Source organism: Misgurnus anguillicaudatus, chromosome 8, assembly GCF_027580225.2.
Source record: "Misgurnus anguillicaudatus chromosome 8, ASM2758022v2, whole genome shotgun sequence".
Classification (NCBI taxonomy): domain Eukaryota; kingdom Metazoa; phylum Chordata; class Actinopteri; order Cypriniformes; family Cobitidae; genus Misgurnus; species Misgurnus anguillicaudatus.
The window spans coordinates 37,768,047-37,791,280 of NC_073344.2; the positions used below are offsets into that span (position 1 = coordinate 37,768,047).

Here is a 23,234-nt window from a genome sequence, read left to right on the forward strand (position 1 = left end):
GCTAATTAACATAAACTAGAAATGCGATCGGTTAAACACTCCAATGTTTTGTAACGCAATACGCCAAGAAAGGATTTTTATGCAGTCGTGAATCGAGTTGATTGTGATAAAACTGAAATGCAACTAAGGCTAAACTAGTCCAGTTATGTATATTAAAGCTTCTCACCTTGCAACAGGTTTAAGAAATCAATGGAAATCTATGTTGTATCTGCTATAGTTGTCATTCATTTCATTTCAGAGTCCCGTTGATTAAAAAACAGTCTGAAGAATCATTTAATAACAGTATAGCTGTTTTCTCAAGTTCACAGTTTCAATGATCTGTCGTTATTTTTGCTTTACTGATGCTGCTGGTGTGTGAAACTTGCATTGTTGTTGTTCGCCATTTTTAAATGTTACAATGTCATTGGTGTGTGTAACAGCTCAAGTTTACAGTATGTGAAAATCAGACTAAAGTCTCAAATCTTATTGTGAAATAAAAAGCATCACAGTTTAGTTTCAAGCATTAATTTCACTATGATTTCAATCGCTGACATGACATTACTCAGTCAATATTAAAGATATCAAGTTGATATTTTCACAAAATGTTCTTTACATTATGTAGGATGAATTTATGTGGAAAACAGTAAATCACAAATAAATACTTCAGCTGGGTTTTCACAGGCATGGTCACATTTATCTTTAATCTTTAAGAACGTTGCATTTTCTCTGAATATTCGATTAATGTACTATATTTTTCAATTAAATTTACATTGCACAATAAATTATCTTAGCTGCAGACATTGTAGGTATCTATAAATACTGATAATTGTGGTCATAACAATAGCAAAATAAATAGTTCTGTATTATTAAATTACAGACAAAGATTTTGAATAGCTACAGTAGGTTGGATTGTATGTTTGGTGCGAAATGGGTATGGTGGGGGCCTGACCCATAGGGCCCAAAATTGCTAGCGGCGCCAGCGTCTCTGATCCCAGGTGATACAACGAAATTGCCCTGATTAAAGGGGCCATGTCACAAGACTTTATTGCGATGTAAAACAAATCTTTTGTGTCCCCAGAGTACAAATGTGACGTTTTAGGTCAAAATACCATATAGAATATTTATTATAACATGTTAAAATTGACACTTTGTAGATGTGAGCAAAAATGTGGCGTTTTGAGTGTCCTTTAAAATGCAAATGAGCGTATGAAATTCAAACACTGATCGCAATGATGGCGTGATGGGTTGGATAGTGCAGATTAAGGGGTGGTATTTTTATAATAAGTTCTCCTTATGACATCATAAAGAGCACCAAATTTACATAACCTAATTTTTCACATGCTTGCATAGAATGGTTTACCAAAACTTAAGTTATTAGGTTGATCTTCTTCACATTTTTTAGGTTGATAAAAGCACTGGGAACCAAATTATAGCACTTAAACGTGGAAAAAGTCAGATTTTCTTGTCATGGCCCCTTTAAGGTGGATATGCCTACTATTGGGCTGATTTGGTTTATTGAGGGCAACTATTTTAGGTTATCATCATTGTATTAATCACTTTAAGTCAAGTGATCTTATTATGCCCTTTTGCAGTCATTTGTTTTTAGGGTCTACTAGAATAGGTTTTCATCATGCATGATTGACTGCAAGTTTTTTTTGCAACCTTGTGTTGTAGCTCTTCATTCTTTAACCCCCCCCCCCTGAAATGCTGAGTCTGCTTCGATTGGTCAAGCTGGCACAGTCTGTTGTGATTGGTCAACCACTTAGAGTGCGTTTTGGCATTCTGTGTTTCTGTGTTATTTTGAAATCATCTTAAACATTTTAGATGCAATATAATAGACAACTTTAAAATAAGGTTCGCGCACACCCACATAACATCCGTATAGTACACGTAATAGCTTTCACAGCAGAAGATAAAGTCCTCTGGTTATTAGGGAATCAGGTGATCACTGTTCACTACAGAAAGAAAGGCATCATTAGTGGTCTTTTCTTAGAACAGGTGTAGCCGAGTCATTGTTCCAAAAACTATGAGTGATGATGAGCAAAGGCTTACAAAAGTGATAGTGACCCCACAGCTTAAAACATTTGCCAAAGGAAAGCTGAACAAAGGGGATTTGAATCGGCATTTGACTCTTCCGCTCTTTGTTGTGAATACCATTCATCGTAGTTCTTGAAAATTGTTTTCTGTTGCGCTTTGTAGCTTTAAAGAAACAGTATGTAAGAAATTTATATCAATTAATCATAAAATGGCCCTGATATGTCACTAGACATTAAGAAATCATTTTAATTTCAAATACGTATATCACTGACAACAGTGGTCCTGCCAGGATATTGTCATTTAAAAAGTGGAGTTGCAGCCCTCAACTGATGTTTATGTTGTCATTTTGTGTATTGGCCACCAGTTGTGTGATTGCAGTACTAGTTTTAGCTACAAGTTTTGTGATTGCAATAACAGTTTTGGCCACAATCCTACATACTGTTCCTTTAACATTACACACTAAAGAATTTTAAAAATATGATAAAGCATAATTGGACCCCTTTAAGAGTCTGGCTTACTTTTCCTTAAAGCTGCTTTTAGCTTTTTAAAAGAGCATTCTTAGGTCTTACTTTTAATTCTTTCTGTTTTGAAAAAAGTTTGTGATGTTTAATGCATAGGGCCCTGCGTATATACAACATCTGAGAATTACTTTTAAGTCACATCAATTCCCTTTCACCCTATTTGTCCATGAAACCAATTACTTTGATTATGCTACTTGTTAGGGCAGCAAGAGGAATCAAAATTATCGAAATATCACAAGTAATCATATCGCAACATGCATAGCATTGGTATAAATTACTTTATTACTTTAATACTTCAAAAAGTTATGTATCGTCAAAGTTTTAGGTTTGAGACAGATAGAATGATGCTTTCTTTTCTAAAAAAGAATCTGAAACCTGTATGTTGATTTTATTATTTTCATTTAAAAAAAAGTATTGCATAGTTTAGGGCTGCACGATTACAGGAAAAATGATGATCACGATTGTTTTGCTCAAACTTATGATCACGATTAAAAATACGATCATTCTTTTAGTGAAGAACTTTTATTTACTTCAGTATTTTTATTACACTTTACAGCCATGTACAAAATATTATATACATTTTATAGGCCTATATTATAAAATATTTTATTGTTTTTTAATATCCACAGCTCACATTCTCTTAGATCTTTTTAAAACATTTAAAATAATTCCGCAAAATTCCACATAGATTTTGCAAAAGAAATCCGCAGAAATAACAAAAATAACTCCTTACACAGATTCCTTACAGTTGTACTACTATTGCAGCAATTAAAGCAGTTCAGTTTTAACTGTCAAAATTATAAAATCTTATATTATATATTATCTTTTTTTTATTTTAGAGCCTTTTTTGTTTGTTAAATTAAGGTTTTTGATAATGACCAAGCGGTGTCCGACAGCTAACGTCATGTTGACGACTTGTTTGATCAAATGAGCCTCTCAAATCAACACTTCACTTGCCTACAATAACATCTATATAAAATATATATTTTCAGCATATAACAATTTTAGTTTAGATGTTTATTGTCAACAAAAAGCGGAGGGAGGCTCTGTTGCTCGCAGTCGCGACGAGGTGCAGAAAAATAATGAAAAAGAATATATCAAAACAAAACGAAATAAACATGAAACAAAATAAACATGCAGGTTGCCTTACCTTACACATTCGCTATGCATCAGTCTTTTATATAGATTATGCGCAGTATTTAAGGTTTTAATTCAGTTCTCCATATTCCCCGATGCGCCGAATGTCCCTTCTGCTGGCGGAGACGCTAAACACTGTTGCAACAGGTGCATTGTGAATGTGCGTAGTGGACTCGTGCGATAGGTTAAATGTCTTTCTTTTATAATTTATCAATGTCTCAACGTTTCTTTTAATTAAATTAAAATATAAAAAGGTGAAGAAGCCTAAAAAATCCAGAGGCCTGTGATGTTAAAATTGGTCCGAAACCCGACCTGAGGGGTGTAAAAAAGGCTGAAATGCAGGGCTCTAATATATATTTATATCAAATTAGAATTAAACTGAAATAAAAACAAAACATTTTTGAATAAAAAATGCCTATGATATGCCTTTTATGTGGCAATAATTTTTTTTAAACCCCTTGCTGCTCACTGTGCTTATTGAAAACATATGGCTAACTTACATGATACGCTATCCGTTATTGTTGTTTGTGTCGTGGATCTCGTGAATTTTTTTATGGTTGCGGCTTGTGTCTTCAGCTTTTGAAACTCTTGATATTTCACGTTTGAACGGAACAGGAGCACAGTTTGCATACCACAGACTCGTAACTTACCTGATCAACATCACTTTCCTCAAATCCGAAATATCCAAACAATGGAGTAGGCCTATATGACCCTTTTTGGGAATTAAACATACATATTTCTGCACTTTCTTCTTGTTTCTCTGCCATTATGTTTGTTCAAAAATGACTTTAAATCTTGTGATGCTAACGTATTTCTACCATAACACAGACTGCGCTTGCAAAGAAACACTCCGTTTACTCTGACTCTGCCCATAACAAACACATTGCTTGATTCTAGACCGTCTGCTTTGTGCTTGGTCTTTGCACATTAATCGTGACGATTGTCATTAATTAATCGTGGGGCACGCATATCGTTATCATGATAAAAATACGATTAATCGTGCAGCCCTAGCATAGTTTTATAATTTACATTTGTACATTTGCCAGACGCTTTTATGCGAAGCGACTTACAGTGCCACACAAGACAATGTATATTCCATTTTCTGAGAAAAGACTTTCCTGGCAAGCTGACATACACATAAACCAGTAATTTATAAGTTCTTATGTCCAGTAACTTTTTCTCTTCCTGAGAAATGTCCATAATGGATTTATTCCACTAATTTGCTACGATTTCTCGATTCTTAGCATTATTCCCCGGTCTCTGTCACCATTAATGAATTGAGTCCTCAGAGTAAGTGTGGCTAAAATGAGCTGACACGTACCCTCCCTCTGCCAGCTGATCAGTGGGTAAGGGGTGGAAAATGGCTGCGACTGCAGGGCACAGAGCAAGTACAAGATGGGGCGTCTGTGCCTGAGCTGGCACCAGCGTGTCTGCCAAGCGCTTCAGCCGACATGACGTTCCCGTGAATGCGCTGAAGGTGTGAAACAGCTGCACAGCGAGATCTGCCAGGAGGAAGTAATTAATAAAGACTGCAAGCCTCACCTGCCTTCTCCCGCTGACTATCGTCTCCCCGCAAACGTGCTTGTGTTTGCACCCGTCAGGTGGGCTCTGAAGTTTGCAGAGTCCATAGAGTCCATGCGCTGAAAAGTGAACTGAAATTGGGAAGAAATTTGCTGAGTTTTTGCAACTTAGATTGAACTGTTACATATTTTGGAACGCAGAATTTGCAAATCTCTTCCCAATTCCACAAGCTTTCTGTTGAAACTTACATGAAACATATGTCATTCTCAAATAAGTTTAAGATGTCACAATATGAGAATGGTAAAAGTAAAGTTCATCATGACGATTCTGTCATATTTCAATTGCCCTTGTGTGGTCACACATTAAACTTGGCACCATAAGGTGCATATGTCTCACAGATTTTCATTGAAGAACTATATATTTCAGTCTGTTCCTGTAAAAAAACTATCTGTGTTGGAATTGTAAAAGTCTTGAAATATAGAGGAAGTTATTGTGGCATTTTGGTAGCTGGATGTGTGGGTCTTCTCATAACCGTCGGGTTATGTAAAGAAATTGTCACTTTATTTGCATGGTGGCTCTTTAAAAACTAAATAAAAAACCCATGTGTTGCGTCCAATTCCCTATAGCCTATATTAAATATTTGGGAATTTATATTTTCATATTTTATTAGATTCTTCGATAAGGCTAAAATACATAGGACTGCATTGCAACGTAACTTGCGTGATGTCCCCAAACCTTTGTCCTCACGCCACGAAAGTGCCAAGCAGTTCCCGCGTCAGCCACAACAACAAAACCGATGGAGAAATAAAAGTCAAGATGGATGACTAGGTGCGGGAGAAATTAAGTTTTTTTTCTATACAGATGAATACAAACACTGCTTTGTAAATGTTAAAAATGTTATTAATATGACCATGCTGGTTTCTATGGTTCAAAAGCATATGTTGTTGCCAGTTTATAGGACGATGTAATCTAATGGCTGTTTCCAAGCACTTTTAAGCTAAATTAATGCCTGCTTTCATTTACATTACAATGCCTGGTATGTCTATATAATGGTTGCGTGGCGGGTTATAGAAATGGATACAGTAGTTTGAGTGGGCTGAAAAATTTCATAGAAGCCTATGTGTAGCCTATCATGGATGAAAGGGTTGGACTTAAACTGTGCACTCTAAAAGTACAATTTAAAACTCTTGACCTAAAGAAAAGGTTGACCAAAAAATATAATTGTTTATATTAGGGAGTTTCAAAATACTGAATAGTGGATGATATCTAAACTCAGTTTGTCATGTTAAATATTTTATAAACAACATTAGTGAGTAGATTATCATTTTTGTCTGTACTGTCCTTTAATCATGTGACAAACCGCTGGGCCCCAGACTGCGACAATATTTTCTGCAAGTGTGACATTAGATTTTCACATTTTTATGTATTTGTATCGCTTTCCTCACTCTGCACTAAAACGACACCAGTTCCACATGATTGAATTAAGTTTTCTTGTGTACAAATTGACCTGAAGTGCCGCTAAAATATATTTCTAATCAAGATTTGTTTTCAAGAAATTACTAATTTTAATCCCAACATCTTTTGTAATAATGTTTCAGTGCAAAACGAAACTGTCAAAAAGTATCCTAATATTCACAGCTTGGCAAAGCCCATTAAGTCCATTTTTGCAAAGACATAAGTGTTGTCGCTGTGTCATATGAGCTTCATCTGTGACTAATAATGGATCAATTAGGTCTCAGGTGTGTATTAAAACAACCCCAGTACACTAGACCTTCACATCAACTGCAACTAGACCTCTGCAAACATGCCTAAGATTCACCCTGAGACTAAAGTTTTGATTATCAAGAGGCTGAAGACCAGTTCCAATGCTGATGTGGCAGATGCCTTCAATGTGTCTCAGAGTCCAAGTACAGAGGATAAAAAAAAGATTTGAAGAGACGTTTTTGACAAGCCCAGGTCAGGTAGACCCCGCAAGACAACTGCGCGAGGGGACCGTTTGTTGGCTCGAAAGGTCAGCCCATTTTCCACTGCAGCAGAGCTCCACGAGACCTGGTCACCTGAAGTCCCTGTGTCAACCAGAACAGTTTGTCGGATTTTGTCTCGAAATGGCCTCCATGGTTGAATCAGTGCCCAGAAGCCAACACTAAACGAAAGACAATTGAAAAACCATGTGGCATTTGCCAAGGCCAACAGCCTGCTAAAAGGATGGATGCTGGAAAAGCAGAAGGTTGATTTTTCAGATGAGTCTTCTGAATTACACCACAGTCGCCTCAATTATTGCAGGAGACCTACTGGAGCCCGCATTAATCCGAGATTCACCCAGAAAACAGTGAAGTTTGGTGGCGGGAAAATCATGGTCTGGTTACATCCAGTATGGGGGTGTGCAAGAGATCTGCAGGGTGGAAGGCAACATCAATAGTCTAAAATACCAAGAAATCTTAGCTACCTCTAATATTCCCAACCATAAAAGTGGCCAAATTCTGCCGCAGTATGGTGCTCCATCGCATACTTCCATCTCCACATCAAATTTCCTCAAGGCGAAGAAGATCAAGATGCTCCAGGATTGGCCAGCCCACTGAGCCCAGTCACCAGACATGAACATCATTGAGCATATGTTGGGTAGGAAGAAAGAGGAAGCATGGAAGATGAAACCAAAGAATATTGATGAACTCTGGGAGGCATGCAAGACTGCTTTCTTTGCTATTCTTGATGACTTCATCAATACATTGTATGAATCCTTGCCAAACCGCGTGGATGCAGTCCTTCAAGCTCATGGAAGTCATACAAGATATTAAATTTGGATCTTACATCACCACTACTTAATTTGCTGAAATATTTTTGTATTTGCAGTAAATTTGTTCAATTTCTGTATAGTCGACAAAACTTTTGTCTTGCCAAAATTTGACCTCTCTGTCTTGATTAAAGGTGCTCTAAGCGAATTTACGCGAATTTAGGCCATAAAACATTTTTGTTACATACAGCAAACATCTCCTCACTATCTGCTTGCTGCCTCTCCGCTGATCAAACTGTAAAAAAAGCGATCTCTGTAGACAGCCTAGGTTCCACAAACTGCAATAACAACAAAGTGGCCAAACCTACCATCAGAAACGATAACAAAGTGTTCCAGACAATAGACGACAAGACGGTTTTGGGGGTGGGGGTTAGGCGCGTTCACGAAAGCACGGAAGGGAGGGGGAGGGGAGGGGAAGGAGTTAGCTACGCGCCGTTTGTTTGAAAACAGTTCAAACATCAACAAAAAGTAATGTCACACAGATTTGCTTAGAGCGCCTTTAAATGATAAAAAAATGTAGTGAAACTAATTAATTTCAGTGCATTAAACATCATTTGGGTTTAAGCTTTTCATATGAGCTATTTCTAACATCAATTGATTAATTAAAAGTCAGGTTAATAGCAGATGTTTCTACAAAATAGATAAGCGACAAGACTTTTGTCAGGGAGTGTACATAATTCAATTACGGACACCGGTTCAACATGATTTAATTAAGTAAATCAACGTTAATTATTGTTTCATTTCATATTAAGAAAACTTAACTTTTTGGGGGAAATATGCTCATTTACCAGCTCCCCTAAAGTTAAACATTTGATTTTTACCATTTTGGAATCCATTTAGCTGAGATATGGGTATGGCGGTACCACTTTTAGTATAGGTTAGCATAATCCATTGAATCTGATTAGACCATTAGCATCGCACTAAAAATAACCAAAGAGTTTTTGATATTTTTCCTATTTTAAACGTGACTCTTCTATAGTTACATCGTGTACCAAGACCAACGGAAAAGTAAAAGTTGTGATTTTCTAGGCAGATATGGCTAGGAACTATACTCTCATTCTGGCGTAATAATCAAGGACTTTGCTGATGTAACATGGCTGCAGGAAGCGCAATGATATTTTTTGTTTTTTTTCAGTGTGTATTGCTTGCGCTATATAACTTTTTCCTCCATGTAGCCATACAGAATGGTTGTGAGAATTTGCGGGGTCATGGTACAGTAAAGACAGTAAAATTAAGACAATAATGAAACAGTAAGATGTACATTGTATGCAGTGTGTGGAGCTGGAGCACGAAATAAAATTGTAACAACTTTAAACTATAAAACTCAGAATGCGAAAACAAAGCATAAGCTTTATGTATATGACATGAAGACCAGCCCCTTTTGATCCAGACAAGATGCTGCAGGTCAAGGTAGTTTGGCAGCTTATACTGCTAAAAGCTGGATGCTGTTCAATTAAGTTAAAAGTGATGCTTCAAAAAGACTTTCACATACGAGTGTCACGAATGACACCACATGCACTTAATTTATTGGGGTCATTGCGGATACAATGAAAAGAGTAAGAATGCACACTAACTTTTATCAGCGACCTTGTGTATGATTGACACCAAGACTCACCGAGATGTGTCTATGAAGCAGTGCCACGTGATTTTTGCGAGGCTAATTTAAGGAAAAAGTAGCATGCAGTAAGTTTTATTACAAGTTCAAGATGTGCTTTGTAGGAGTACAATGCCAGCATTAGGCCACCATTATATTTGTTATTTTTTCAATGGTAAAGTGACCATATATAATTTGTCTCTTTATTAGAATACAACCAGAACCTGCATTTTTAGTTTGTATCTTAATAAAGCGAGTGAAAATGCTTGTTGTAGCCTAAGAATCATGGGTCCTTAAGACTTTGTAACTGGTTTTATCTGACCTGAAGTTAAACCCTGGAGGACAGACTTGGCAAAGTTTGGCAGCCTGTACTTTTTGTACAAAATTATCCTGCAAGGGTCAGAAAGAGGGTAGGTATTAAAATATCTCTGTGTAGCAAGAAACCCTGACAAACATAGGTCGACATCAGAGAAAGCAGCATGCAACGCTTCAAAGTCCGTGTAATGAAAAAGGATGGGATGTCAAATTTGGTCAATCTGTACTGTTGGTCAAACTGTACTAGCCAGATTGAATTTATTAACATGGATGTCCTTGTCACCTTGGAAGGTCATACACATATGTTTTGATGCTTCAGTTATTATCAGCGAGTGGTCAGACGTTTCAAACTGTTCAGTAAAGTGGAGGGAGTACGAGTAGGAAGTTTGTTATCCAGATTGGAGCTGTGTTAAGCTCGGGCATCTGAGGTTTCTAGAACACAATGACGAGGCTAAACCTCCCTGAGGGACTTGGGCCATATTGCTTTTCAAGGTACGAACAGGTGCTGCCTTCATCTGTCATGCATCCTGCACCATTCTGTCTGTTTGTCTCTTTGTTTTTCTCTTTATCTCACTCACTTTGTCTCACCCGCTGGCTTTGATGCTTCTATACATGGAGGACTGTTCACTTGGAGTGCATCTGCCATCACCTCATTTTTTTCTTTCGCCCTCTTGGTTCGGTCATGAAATACAGTGTCAGAGGGCCAAAGGCAGAGAAGGTGGCCCGTTCTCTGTGGTACAACAAATTTTCTAAGAGCTGTACATTTATGCAATATGGACAGTAGTACAGTCACCTCTGATATCATTTACTATTATTTGTAATGTAGAAACATGCATTTTGGTATTGCGAATAGTGCTATACATATGAAAGTAAATTGAATTGTGGATGTTTTACATTTCAAAAAAAAGAAAGCTGCACAAAGTCTCTGAAAAGCTATAATGTCATTAAAGTGATGTTTTTGTTTGTCCCCAGAGAAGCATTGCTTATCTTTTCCCCTCCGGACTATTTGAGAAGCGAGCAAGACCTATTATGAAGGTGAGATTTGGTCCAGCTGAACTTTGTGTGTCTATTATTATAAAGTGGGGGAATGATGGTCAACACCCATGTTTTATCTTTTTGTTTTAGCATCCGGAACAAATATTCCCAAAACAGACAGGTATAGTACTTCTCTTATATCTCTCTGCACTTGAAATGTAAGCATGTCAATACCTGGTGATGATTTTTTTTTCCCTTTTTTCTTATTTAGCTGTCCAATGGAATGCAGATGGACGTCCTTTTCACTTTTTGTTCTACACAGGGAAACAGTCCTACTACTCTCTCATGCACGTGAGTTTACTCTCCTCTTTAGCTTTTTTTTGTGCCAGGATTACATTTATTGGCGCTGTTTCATTGCATAGTACCCAACGCTTTGGGTCGGGTCAGCTTACTTTGGGGGGGCTTTTCCACTGGGTGGAGTACGTAGGACAGAGTTCCCACAGGTCCTTGAAATCCTTGAATGTTTGTAAATCTTGGGGGGGGGGGGGATTCAGGGCCCTGCGATGTTTTTGAAACATAGATACAGGTCATTGAAAGTGCTTGAATCTCTTTTAAGTTTTCTGCAAAAAAACCATATTATTAGGGCCCGAGCACCGAAAGGTGCGAAGCCCTATTGTTTTTGCTCGGATTTATTATTTTTATTAGGGCCCGAGCACCGAGGAGCAGGCCAGAATGGCCTGCACCGAAAGGTGCGAAGCCCTATTGTTTTTGCTCGGATTATTATTTTTATTATTATTATTATTTTTATTTTTTTTTTTTTTTTTTTTTATTTTTTTTTTACGGTTCGGGGCAATTTTGGGGCCTTAACATACTCAAAAACTCTTGAAATTTTGCACAGACATCAGAGTCGTCGGCCATCAGGTCCGGGCAAAGGCCGGACCACGGGCGTGGCAAGGGAGCTCTGTAGCGCCCCCTGTAATTCAAAAACACACATTGGGGCACAGATCGGGCAAAAATGTACGCACATGTACGAGAGTTGGTACACATATAGAACTCATCGACCCGAACAACTTTCACCCTTAAACCTATTAGCTCCGCCCAACAGGAAGTCGGCCATTTTTGATTGTTTCAAAAACGCATGTGATGAACTTTTAAATACTCCTCCTAGGGGATTTATGCGATTGACACCAAACGCGGTGAACATGATGTCGAGACATTGTACTTGCTAAATTGCGAAGGGATTTTTGATATCTCGAACGGTTCTGCCATGGCGAAGCGACAAAGTCATGGCGAAATCAGAGAAACAGGAAGTGTCTAATATCTAAGGCAAAAAATGTCTTATTGTAATGATACGCAGGACGTTTGTTCGTCTGAAGATTCCGAACGCATCGATGTGCCTATTGTGACTCCCGGGTATAGCGCCACCACCAGGTGCCAGGAAGTGTGTCAGTCACAAAGGTGGATTTTTTTGACAGTTCCATCCAATGTTCTTTTAAATACTCCTTCTAGGATTTTCATGGGATTGACACCAAAAGTGGTCAACATGATGCCGAGGCATAGTAGATGATAAATTGCGAAGGGATTTTTGATATCTCCAACGCTGTTCCCATGGTAACGCGTCAAATTTTACTTTAATTTTAGGCATGTTTAAGGCTCTTGGCGTGCTTAGATTAACCTAAAACTTGGCACACACATCAGAGTTGTCGACTGTTAAGTGTGCACAAAAAGGTCAGACATAGGCGTGTCTCTTAAGTGGCTCACCAGCGCCCCCGTTTGTCTAAAATGTGGGGTTTCTTTTACCTACAGTCCCCAAATTGGTCAATAACAACATGAAATAGCCCACGGATATTTACCCACTTGATGCACTTGCTCACCGTGCATCGTTTTCTCGGAGGCATCGTATAGCGGTAAAATAACGTGCGAGGGCCCGCCATCGCTGCTTGCAGCTATATTTATTATTTTTTTTTAACATTTTTGGGCATTTTGGGTGCCTAAACATACTCGAAAACTCTTGAAATTTGGCACAGACGTCAGAGTCGTCGGCCATTAGGACTGGGCAAGGGCTGGAACACGGGCGTGGCAAGGGAGCTCTGTAGCGCCCCCTGTAATGCAAAAACAAACATTGGGGCACAGATTCGGCAAAAATGTACGCACATGTACGAGAGTTGATACGCATATAGATCTCATCGACCCGAACAACTTTCGCCCTCTAAAATTTAAGCTCCGCCCAACAGGAAGTCAGCCATTTTGGATTGTTTAAAAAATGCATGCGGTGAACTTTTAAATACTCCTCCTACGGGATTCATGCAAATGACACCAAACGTGGTGATCATGATGTCAAGACATTGGACTTCCCAAATTGCGAAGGGATTTTTGATATCTCGAACGGTGTTGCCATGGCGATGCGGCAAAGTCATGGCGAAATCAGAGAAACAGGACGTGTCTAATATCTATGGCAAAAAATATCTTATTTTGATGCCATGTGGGGTGTTTGTTCGTCTGAAGATTCCGATCGCATCGATGTGCCTATTGTGAGTCTCGGGTATAGCGCCACCACCAGGCGCCAGGAAGTGTGTCAGTCACAAAGGTGGATTTTTTTGACAGTTCCATCCGATGTTCTTTTAAATACTCCTTCTAGGATTTTCATGTGATTGACACCAAAAGTGGTCAACATGATGCCAAGGCTTAGTAGATGATAAATTGCGAAGGGATTTTTGATATCTCGAACGCTGTTCCCATGGCAATGCCCCAACCTTTACTTTTATTTCAGGCATATTTAGGGCTCTTGGCGTGCTTAGATTAACCTAAAAGTTGGCACACACATCAGAGTTGTCGGCTGTTAAGTGTGCACAAAAAGGTCCGACATAGGCGTGTCTCTTAAGTGGCTCACTAGCGCCCCCGTTTGTCTAAAATGTGTGTTTTTTTTTACCTACAGTCCCCAAAAGGGTCAGTACCAAAATATAATAGTCCACCGATATTTACCCACTTGATGCACTTGCCCACCGTGCATCGTTTTCTCGAAGGCACCGTGTCGCGGTAAAAAAAACGTGCGAGGGCCCGCCATTGCTGCTTGCAGCTATATTTCCCTGTGTTGTGTTTGACACATGAATACTTCTCTGGTTACGTATATAACTTTTGTTCCCTCAGAAGGAAACGAGGCGCTGCGTCTCCCTTGCCATAATTCCTGCGTCCCTGTAACGTGGCCTTTGGCAATATTTCAGATAGCGATATACTTCCTGGCTCTAGCGTCACCCTGTCTTTGTCGTTAAGCCTCACCATTGGTTGAATTTGATATACACATTCAGACGCACTTACCCTTGGAGGTGTCCCCAAAGTGTCACCGCAGTGACACTGCACGAGTTCAATCGAAAGGGAACTGTAACAATGTATCTTTTAAGGTAACACAATGTAACCTTGCTCTCACTTGAAATGTGTCCCCACATTTAGTACTTGAATTTGAGAGTATTGGACCTGGAAAGTTCTTGAAAGGTCCTTGAATTTGAAGTTAAGGTGTGGGAACCCTGGTAGTACCCGATACTTTTTTTTAGTACCACCTCGGTTGGGGTTCCAAACGAGCCGAGTTGATGCCAAATGTGAAGTGAAAACCCTGCAGATCACTGATTGGTCTGAAAGAATTTTCACTAGTGTCATTGCTATTGTAAAGATTAGCTTTACCATCGTGCTAGCTTGCGCTGTATCGAGTAAACCTGTTTTCATCTGTACTTTGCTGTAAGTTCCCAAACTCTCTTTTAGCCATGAAAAACATCCCCAGGTTGACAATCAGGAACACCATACCAGTTATTTTCCAGACTTGCAGTTTGTGGTGCCACATTTGCGACGCGCACGTCCACATATATGCTTAAATGCAACTTATAGGATTAGTCCATTTTCATAAAAAAATGCTGATAATTTACTCACCACCATGTCATCCAAAATGTTGTTTTCTTTCTTTGTTTAGTCGAGACTAAATAGTTTTTTGAGGAAAACATGGAAAAAATGGACTTTAATGGACCCCAACACTTAACACATAACTCAACACTTAAGTTGTTTTCAACGGTGTTTCAAAGGACTCTAAACAATCCCAAACGAGGCATTAGGGTCTTATCTAGCAAAACGAATGACAAAAATATGCACTTTTAAACCACAACTTCTCTTCTTCCTCCGGCTGTGGGACGAGCCAGCACGACCTCACGTAACTGCGTAATCACGTGTTACATATATGAAATGCACATTTGCGGACCATTTTAAACAATAAACTGACACAAAGACATGAATTATTATCATTCGACATACAACAATGTCGGAATGCTCCTCTTTCTTCACACTTGTAAACACTGGGGCATAGTTTCGCATACACCCCTGGCATACATCATCCGTGACCTCTTGACGTGATGACGTATTGCGTGAGGTCGCGCTGGCGCATCACAGACCGGAGATAGATGAGAAGTTGTGGTTTAAAAGTGCATATTTCTTTTCATGTAAAAAAAAACAATCGTTTTGCTAGATAATACCCTTATGCCTCATTTGAAATTGTTTAGAGTCCTTTGAAACTCCGTTGAAAAAACTGTTAAAGGAGCATTTCACCGGTGGAAACATTAATCTTTATTAAAAGTGGATCATATTTGTAGTCAAAATAATCCTTTAAATGAGGCTCAGCCATACCTGTCAAGTTTTGGATTTGAAAATAAGGGAAATTTTCCGGCGCCCACCGCGAACAGTCCCACCACCAACCCAAACAAGCTCCAGTATTCCTTACATTTTAAGACTGGTGAGGGCCGGATAATATTTTTTAAACCTTAGTGCTGATAATTGTGTTAAAATTAACTAAACAAACTAATTCATTAGCAAGAAAACTAGTGAAACACACAGCTCTGTGAAAACTACATTTCATAAGTCACACTCATACTGTACATACTATACACACAAATTTGCATCTGTACAAAACCCAATGGCCTTAGTTTGAAAAGCCTTATTTTAACTTCTTTTCCATTATACCTTAATGCCAAAATTATTTATAAACCATTCACTTTTCTTTGTAATGAGAACAGTCATTTAGAAAATGAAAATGCTAGATGGGGCAGTGGCCCAAACCAAAAAGGGCACTACAGGGGGTGGTACTATGGTTTTAATATAGTATTATAAATAAATGATGTGTTACTATATTACTAGCATCAATTTAGACAAGTGATTACAAGTGATTATAATGGGAAAATATAATAACAAGAATTAAAGTGTGACAATAGATATTCAATATGATTTACCTGCTGGCTTGATGGAGCTTTGAATCAATGTTTGCAATGTTGAACTGCCTTTACCAGCCTCCCTTTCCGTTCTCTGTCTTTATTTTGTGAAGGCATTGGTGTTTTTGGTATTTTTTGTCTACAAAGTGTGCCAACAACAGCAAATTTAGTGTTTATGTTAACTTAGATCTGACCGGGAACATTTAATTCATTACACAAACATTGTAACGATAATAATGTGGATATTTTGTTGCTGTTTGCTTGCTAACTTGTTAGCACTTTTAGAACACCGACAGCAAATCATTAACCAAAGAAATACATAAACAAACTTCCAAATTAGTAATTCTGCGGTTTAACAACTGATATATAATGTAATAAATCTACCTGTTAATGCAACAAACTTCAGACAGAAACTGTCGTCTTCGCTCTCCAAGCAGAGAGTGCACGCAGAGATGCTGCGGAGCGGGTTGGAAAACACGAAGTGGATTAGCGGAATCAGTGGATCTTTAGCGATCTGGGATTGGGAATGTTTTTTAATTACTCCGCCCGGGCATTATTATTTTTGTAATAACGCAGGTTAAAATACGGGAGATTTACGGGAAAATACTAATACGGGAGGACGGCGGGAAAGAAGGGTAAAATACGGGACTTTCCCGGCCAAAACGGGATACTTGACAGGTATGGGCTCAGCAGAGCACGTCGACTGACGCCACATGTGTTTGTACAGAAACTGTCATGTGAGACAAGAGGTAGTGATAAACGCGATAAGCAAACATCTATTTTTGTAGCGGACTGAGAAATAAATGAATGTATGGGGATGTTTAGCATCCCAAGGACGCTCTCACTTGTATGCTCTCACTTGTATGATGTCACAGCAGTAGGCAGCGCAAATATAATGACACGCCTATAATCCCTCCCACTTTGAAGTGTTTCTAAACTTGATGGAAATGCTAACCAAGCCAAAGTGAAGTGAGCTGACCTGACCCGTGGGGTACCATGCAATGGAAAAGTGCCATAAGACAATATGTGACTTTGAACCACAAAACCATTTGTAAGTTGCACGGGTATATTTGGAGAAACAGCAAAAAATACATTGCATGGGATGATATTATCGATTTTTCTTATATGCCAAAAATCATTAGTATATTATGCAAAGATCATGTTGCATGACGATATTTATACATTTTCTACCGTAAACATAGAGAAACTTTATTTTTGTGAGTGGATGCGTTCAAAACGTGATCAAAATTTGGCCAGAATCTCACCTACAAACTTCGCTTTGCTAAGCGTTCCCATTAAAGTTTGGTTTATGTACCAGCTTACAACTTCCCCATTCAGTCAACAAAGTCATTACAGCGGTAAGCCGGTAGAGAGCGCTAAAACAAACCTTTTCATTAATATGCGTTGCTTTATGCGCTGGACTTTGACCTTTAAATGCGATGTTCTCAATATTTAGATTTTTTTTTACAGTCTCAAGTTTCAGATCCTAACAATTGCATACATCAATGGAAAGCTTATTTATTTAGCTTTCGGATGATGTATAAATCTTAATAAAAAAAAAAAATGCCCCTTACGATTGCCCCTTTGTGGTCCAGGGTCACATATAAGGTTAAATTTCGTTACCTGAAAACACAACTCAGACATAGTTTGTGCCTGCTAACCCCTACTATTAATTTCTTTAGGGTCTAGGTAAAATGGTTTTGGGCTGGGTCAGAGAGAGATTTTGTTTTATGTAGTCTATGGATGAAAGGAGTGGCGTAGACAAGTGTGTAGGAAGAGTGCAGAGTGCACACCACAGAGAAGTGGGAGGGGCATAAAGAAAGGTGGGTGGGAGGCGAAACTGCAACTGGGGGTCTCTGATCCCCTGAAAAGGTCCTGATGGGGTGATGGGTGAACTGTGAATGCATGTACACACATGCAAGTCTTTGTGTATAAATCTATGTGTGTGCATCAGGAATCAGGATATCACTGTGATGGTGAGACCCCCAAAGAGCCCTATCTCTTTGTCTCCACAGCTAATTCCTTTTTTAAAGTTTGTTTGTTTTTTGTTTTTTTTTCTTTACCATTCATCTCTGGCCTTGACCTTGGGCTAAGACATCTTTGTAGAGTTTGCGTGCGAGTTGACTAATGTGCCATTGTCCTCGGTTTGCCCAAACCCCTCGTCCTCCCATTTGCCCTGCAGTGCCTGGGACCCCTGCTGCTAATTTAAAGAGGTATGTCAAATCTGCCGGCGTGCACCGGCTCCCTCATCCAGCCAAATTCGCACAGAGGTGCTCCGCGCTCAGAAACCCCGCAGTGAGCAGAAAATAACGTACAACTCCCGTTCCCGCAGAGAGGGATATTTTTCTAGAATGAGGGAAAGCAAAACATAAATACTCTCTCTTTCTCTCTCACAGACGCGAGGAAGATAAATATGGACATTTATCAAGCACTTCTAGTCTGTACGGGTCTGTTCCTTATATATCACAGTACGGTTTGAAGCAGAGGGGGCTAGAGAGTTCACTCCGAAAAATAAAGTTGCTACAAAGGGTTATTTACAGCAGTGCCATAGAAAAAACTCTTTTATTCCTCAAAGAATTATTTCTTTCTTACATTTTTATAATCTAAAGAATCTTTTTCACGGCAAAGAACCTTTTTCTACGGATGTTAACCTTTTCCCCACCAGCATGTTTTTTTTTTTAAGTTACCAGCCAGTGTCAGCATATTTAATGCCTTCCAGAAAATGTTCTTCTTTAAACTAAAAATGTTTTATCCTTTATTTGTTCTCTTTTGTCACATCTCAAATATGGGTAGGTCTTCAAAAATACAAAATTTTGAGAGAATTCCATTTTTGCGAAGGACTTTTGATAGAGATCAGATTCAGAGCGATCCTCAAAACATACACAGAGTTTGAACTGTTCCCTAAGGGAATACTTCTGGGTTTTATAAGTTGGGTAAGAGCGCCACCTGGTGGATAATTACGGAAATATGGATTGCTGGAAAAACTCGTAATTGGCAGGGAATTAAAAGTTCTTTCTGTAACCATTCAGCCAAAAAATGATTAATTTATGGCAGAGCGTTAATTTCGTGAAACTGAAACTAAGACTAAAACGATTGCTAATTTGAAAAACTAAAACTAAACTGACAACCGCAAACTAAAATAAAATAATGATGAAAAATAAATATTTGTTTTTTGTAATTAACAAACTTTCATTCCATTGCAAAAAATTGAAGAAACAACAGCATCTATAGCATTCTAGACTACTGGTATTGCCCAATGAGCAAAATACTGCTAAATTATAATTACTAAAACTTAAAGTAAAACTAATCTATATAAAAACTAAATAGAAATGTGTTAATTTTTTTTAAACTAGTGGTGGCAAATGATTAATCGTGATTAATCGCATACAAAATAAAAGTTTTTTTGCATAATGTGTGTGTGTGCTGTGTGTAGTTATTATAAATACACACGCATTCATGTATGCATTTAAGAATTATTTGTGTGTGTGTGTTTATTTTATTGTATTTTTATAACATTTATATTTTTTATTTTGTAATTAAAAATGTATAGAATAAAAAAATTTCTTAACCGTATGTATGTATGTATGTACCGGTATGTGTATTTAAAGGAACAGTATGTAGGATTGGGTTCAAAACTGGTATTGCAATCACAAAACTTGTGGCTAAAGCTGGTACTGCAATCACACAACTGGTGGCCAATACACAACATGACAACATAAACATCAGTTGAGGGCTGGAACTCAACTTTTTAAATGATAATATCCTGGCCATACCACTGTTGTCAGTGATATAAGTATTTGAAATGAAAATGATTTCTTAATGTCTAGTGACATATCAGGGCCATTTTATGATTAATTGATATAAATCTCTTACATACTGTTCCTTTAAATATACATAATATTTACCCACAGTGGTAAAACTTTACAATAAGGTTCATTAGTTAACATTAGTTAATATATTACCTAACATGAACAAACCATGAGCAATACATACAGTATTTATTTATCTTTGTTAATGTTAGTTAATAGAAATAAAGCGTTTAATTGTTTGTTCATGTTAGTTCACAGTGCATCACAGTGCATTAACGTTTACAAGATTTTAATATTTAGGGGTCAAGCCCCGAAGGGGCGTAGAACCCTATTGTATTTGTTAGTTTTCTTAATTTTATTATTAGGGGTCAAGCCCCGAAGGGGCGTAGAACCCTATTGTATTTGTTAGTTAGGGGTCAAGCCCCGAAGGGGCGTAGAACCCTATTGTATTTGTTAGTTTTCTTATTATTAGGGGTCAAGCCCCGAAGGGGCGTAGAACCCTATTGTTATTGTTAGTTTTCTTATTATTATTATTATTATATATTATTAGGGGTCAAGCCCCGAAGGGGCGTAGAACCCTATTGTATTTGTTAGTTTTCTTATTATTATTATTAGTTATTCTTCTTCTTCTTCTTCCGCCATTGCGGTCTATGGCAGCCCATAGAACCGTACGTAGGAAAGTTATGAAATTTGGCACACTGATAGAGGACAGTCCAATGTGTCCCCACAGCAAATTTGGAGTCTCTATGTCTAACCCGCTAGCGCCACCAACAGTCCAAAGTTGCACTTATGTTTTTGCTTATAACTTCTGATCCGTAAGCCCTAGAAACAAAATTATTGCTTTCTCTTATTCATTGGCTCAAGACGATTCGATTGGACCCTATGGCGTCTTTTTTCGACATGAAAATTTTCCGCCATTTTGAATTATTCGTAAAACCTACTTTTTCGAACTCGTCCTAGAGCTTTTGTCCAATTGCCACGAAAATTGGTATGTATCATCTTGAGACACTTAAGGCAAAAAGTTATCAAAAGAATTTCGATACAACAATCCGTTGTCGTATACCGCCTTAACGAATTTTACGTAGAGCGCAAAAAACAGATTTTAGGCTGTATCTTCGTCAAACTTAGGCCTATTGACACGACACTTGGTACTTGAGATGCCAGTCAGGAACCGAGGGTGCATGCATAGTTTCGTTGCAGCGCCACCTAGTGGCCAGAGAAATGTTTTATACACCTATAACTTTGGCTCCGATTGACGTATTTTCATGGGACTTGCTTCTTTGGAGTTCTGAATAGTTGCCGAGTCAAACGATACCAAACATGCCAGAATTCGCCTTACGATTAACCCTGCGCAGCAAAATAGCGCTTAAAAAACACGCGTGAATATCTCCGCGAACGTTTTTCCGATCGACTCGAAAACACCATAGGAAGAAACTAACCTTACCTTCTGAACAAAAAGTTCTATTGGTGTTATATTAAAATTTTCATCAGAAATGGCCGAAAATTGCAAAAAACGAAAAATTACTTTCAAATTTTGTGTTTTTTACACATAAATGGTTGTAACTTCGTAACGAAAAGAGATTTTTTCACCAGATTTGATACGCTGATGCATGAGCACATTCTGAGGCTACACAAAAAAAATTGTATGCTTGCACCACTAGATGGCCTTATAATTGAACAAAACCTTTGATAACAAGCCAGCCCTATGGTGTTACAACTGTTTCTTCACTAAACTAAAGTGTATAGACATAAAACTAGCTAGATGTAAAACAATCATGACCTGATGTTGCATGCACAATTTTGTCATTGCGCGACCTACTGGTTTTGAGATAGAATATGGTATTTTTGCCTAAAACTATTGCAACAACACATCTAAAACCACGAGTCATCATGGATTATTCCTTTCATGGCTTTGACTATAATCACTGATGTTTGCCAATTCACTCCCCAGCAACCATTGAGAATACCTTATCAACCGTTTTTGCAAAAGCTATATCTCTGCATCACAACATCGTAGAGACACGGGGATGGTCTCGTTTGATTAATTAAACTTGTTGTAACATGATGTGACCCATGTTTTGCAACTGCAAACACCACGCACATGCCCTTCAGTGCTCTAATGTTCCATGATTGTCAATAACAGAAGGACGATTGCAGTAGTCAAGAACTTAAATTATTTTTGTTGATTACTTTTTTGTTTTTTCATCTAAAATTATTAGGTTTACCTAGGTTCTTCAATCTGCTTATCCAATCTCAATTTTACATCCTTTTGTGCCCTTTTCGGCTTGACCCCGGCATTGCTGCTTGCAGCTATATTTCTTCTTCTTGTTCTTCCGCCATTGAAGTCAATGGCAGCCCATAAAACCGTACATAGGAAAGTTATGAAATTTGGCACACATGTAGAGGATGTTCTAAGAAGTTACTATAGCAACATTGGTGTGTCTGACTCAAACCCTCTAGCGCCACCAACAGTCCAAAAAACCACTTATGTTCATGCTCATAACTTCTGACTCGTGAGTCCTAGAAACTAAATTCTTGTTTCCTCTGAATCCTTGGCTGATGATGATTCAAATGCACACATTGATGTAATTTGTGTCATGCACATCTTTCCGCCATTTTGAATTTTTTGTAAAACCTACTTTTTCGAACTCCTCCTAGACCGTTTGTCCGATTTGCATGTCCTTTGGTATGTAGCATCTAGAGACACCCAAGACAAAAAGTTATCAAAAGCTTTTTGATAGACCAATGCGTTCTCGTATACAGTGACAACATATAAGGCGGCGAGCACGCCAAAACGGACATGAGGCCGTATCTTTGCAAAACTTTTGTGTATCGTCACGAAACATGATATATGTCATTACAGTCATGACCTGAGGGTGCCTGCAACGTTTCGTCACAGCGCCACCTAGTGGTCACGAGATTCGAAAAATGCCTATTTTCGCTTATAACTACTTCAAAATTGAGTCTAAAATCATGAAGGTGGTCTTGTTAGATTCCTTGAGGCATGCCGAGTCAAACGATACCAAACGGTTTTCGGTCGGCCATTTTGGGTGTCGGCCATTTTGAATTTTCTCATTAAGTTCAGTATTTCACAAACAGAATGGCGTATCGCTACGAAATTTGGCATGGTTCATCAGTGACATGTTCTGAGCGCACTTATAAATCTTTAGGACGGCGCCACCTAGTGGTCAGGATATGTAAACATTTTTTTAAAAATCTTTATGTCATTTGATTAAATTGCCACTATGACATAAAACTTCACTCTATTGATTCCTTGGCTCATGCTGAGTCCGACTGTACCAAATATGTCTGAGT

The 23,234-nt window shown here is 38.3% G+C and overlaps 1 protein-coding gene across 1 annotated transcript in view; it reads left to right on the forward strand.

The window, feature by feature from the left end:
• Window positions 1-23,234, forward strand: part of mrps9 (mitochondrial ribosomal protein S9) — a 74,071-nt gene that overhangs the window by 9,576 nt on the left and 41,261 nt on the right. Inside the window, exons 3-5 of the mRNA XM_055212996.2 lie at window positions 10,868-10,930; window positions 11,021-11,051; window positions 11,142-11,221. Coding sequence (XP_055068971.2) covers window positions 10,868-10,930; window positions 11,021-11,051; window positions 11,142-11,221 — 174 coding nt within the window. The remainder of the gene's footprint in view (window positions 1-10,867; window positions 10,931-11,020; window positions 11,052-11,141; window positions 11,222-23,234) is intronic.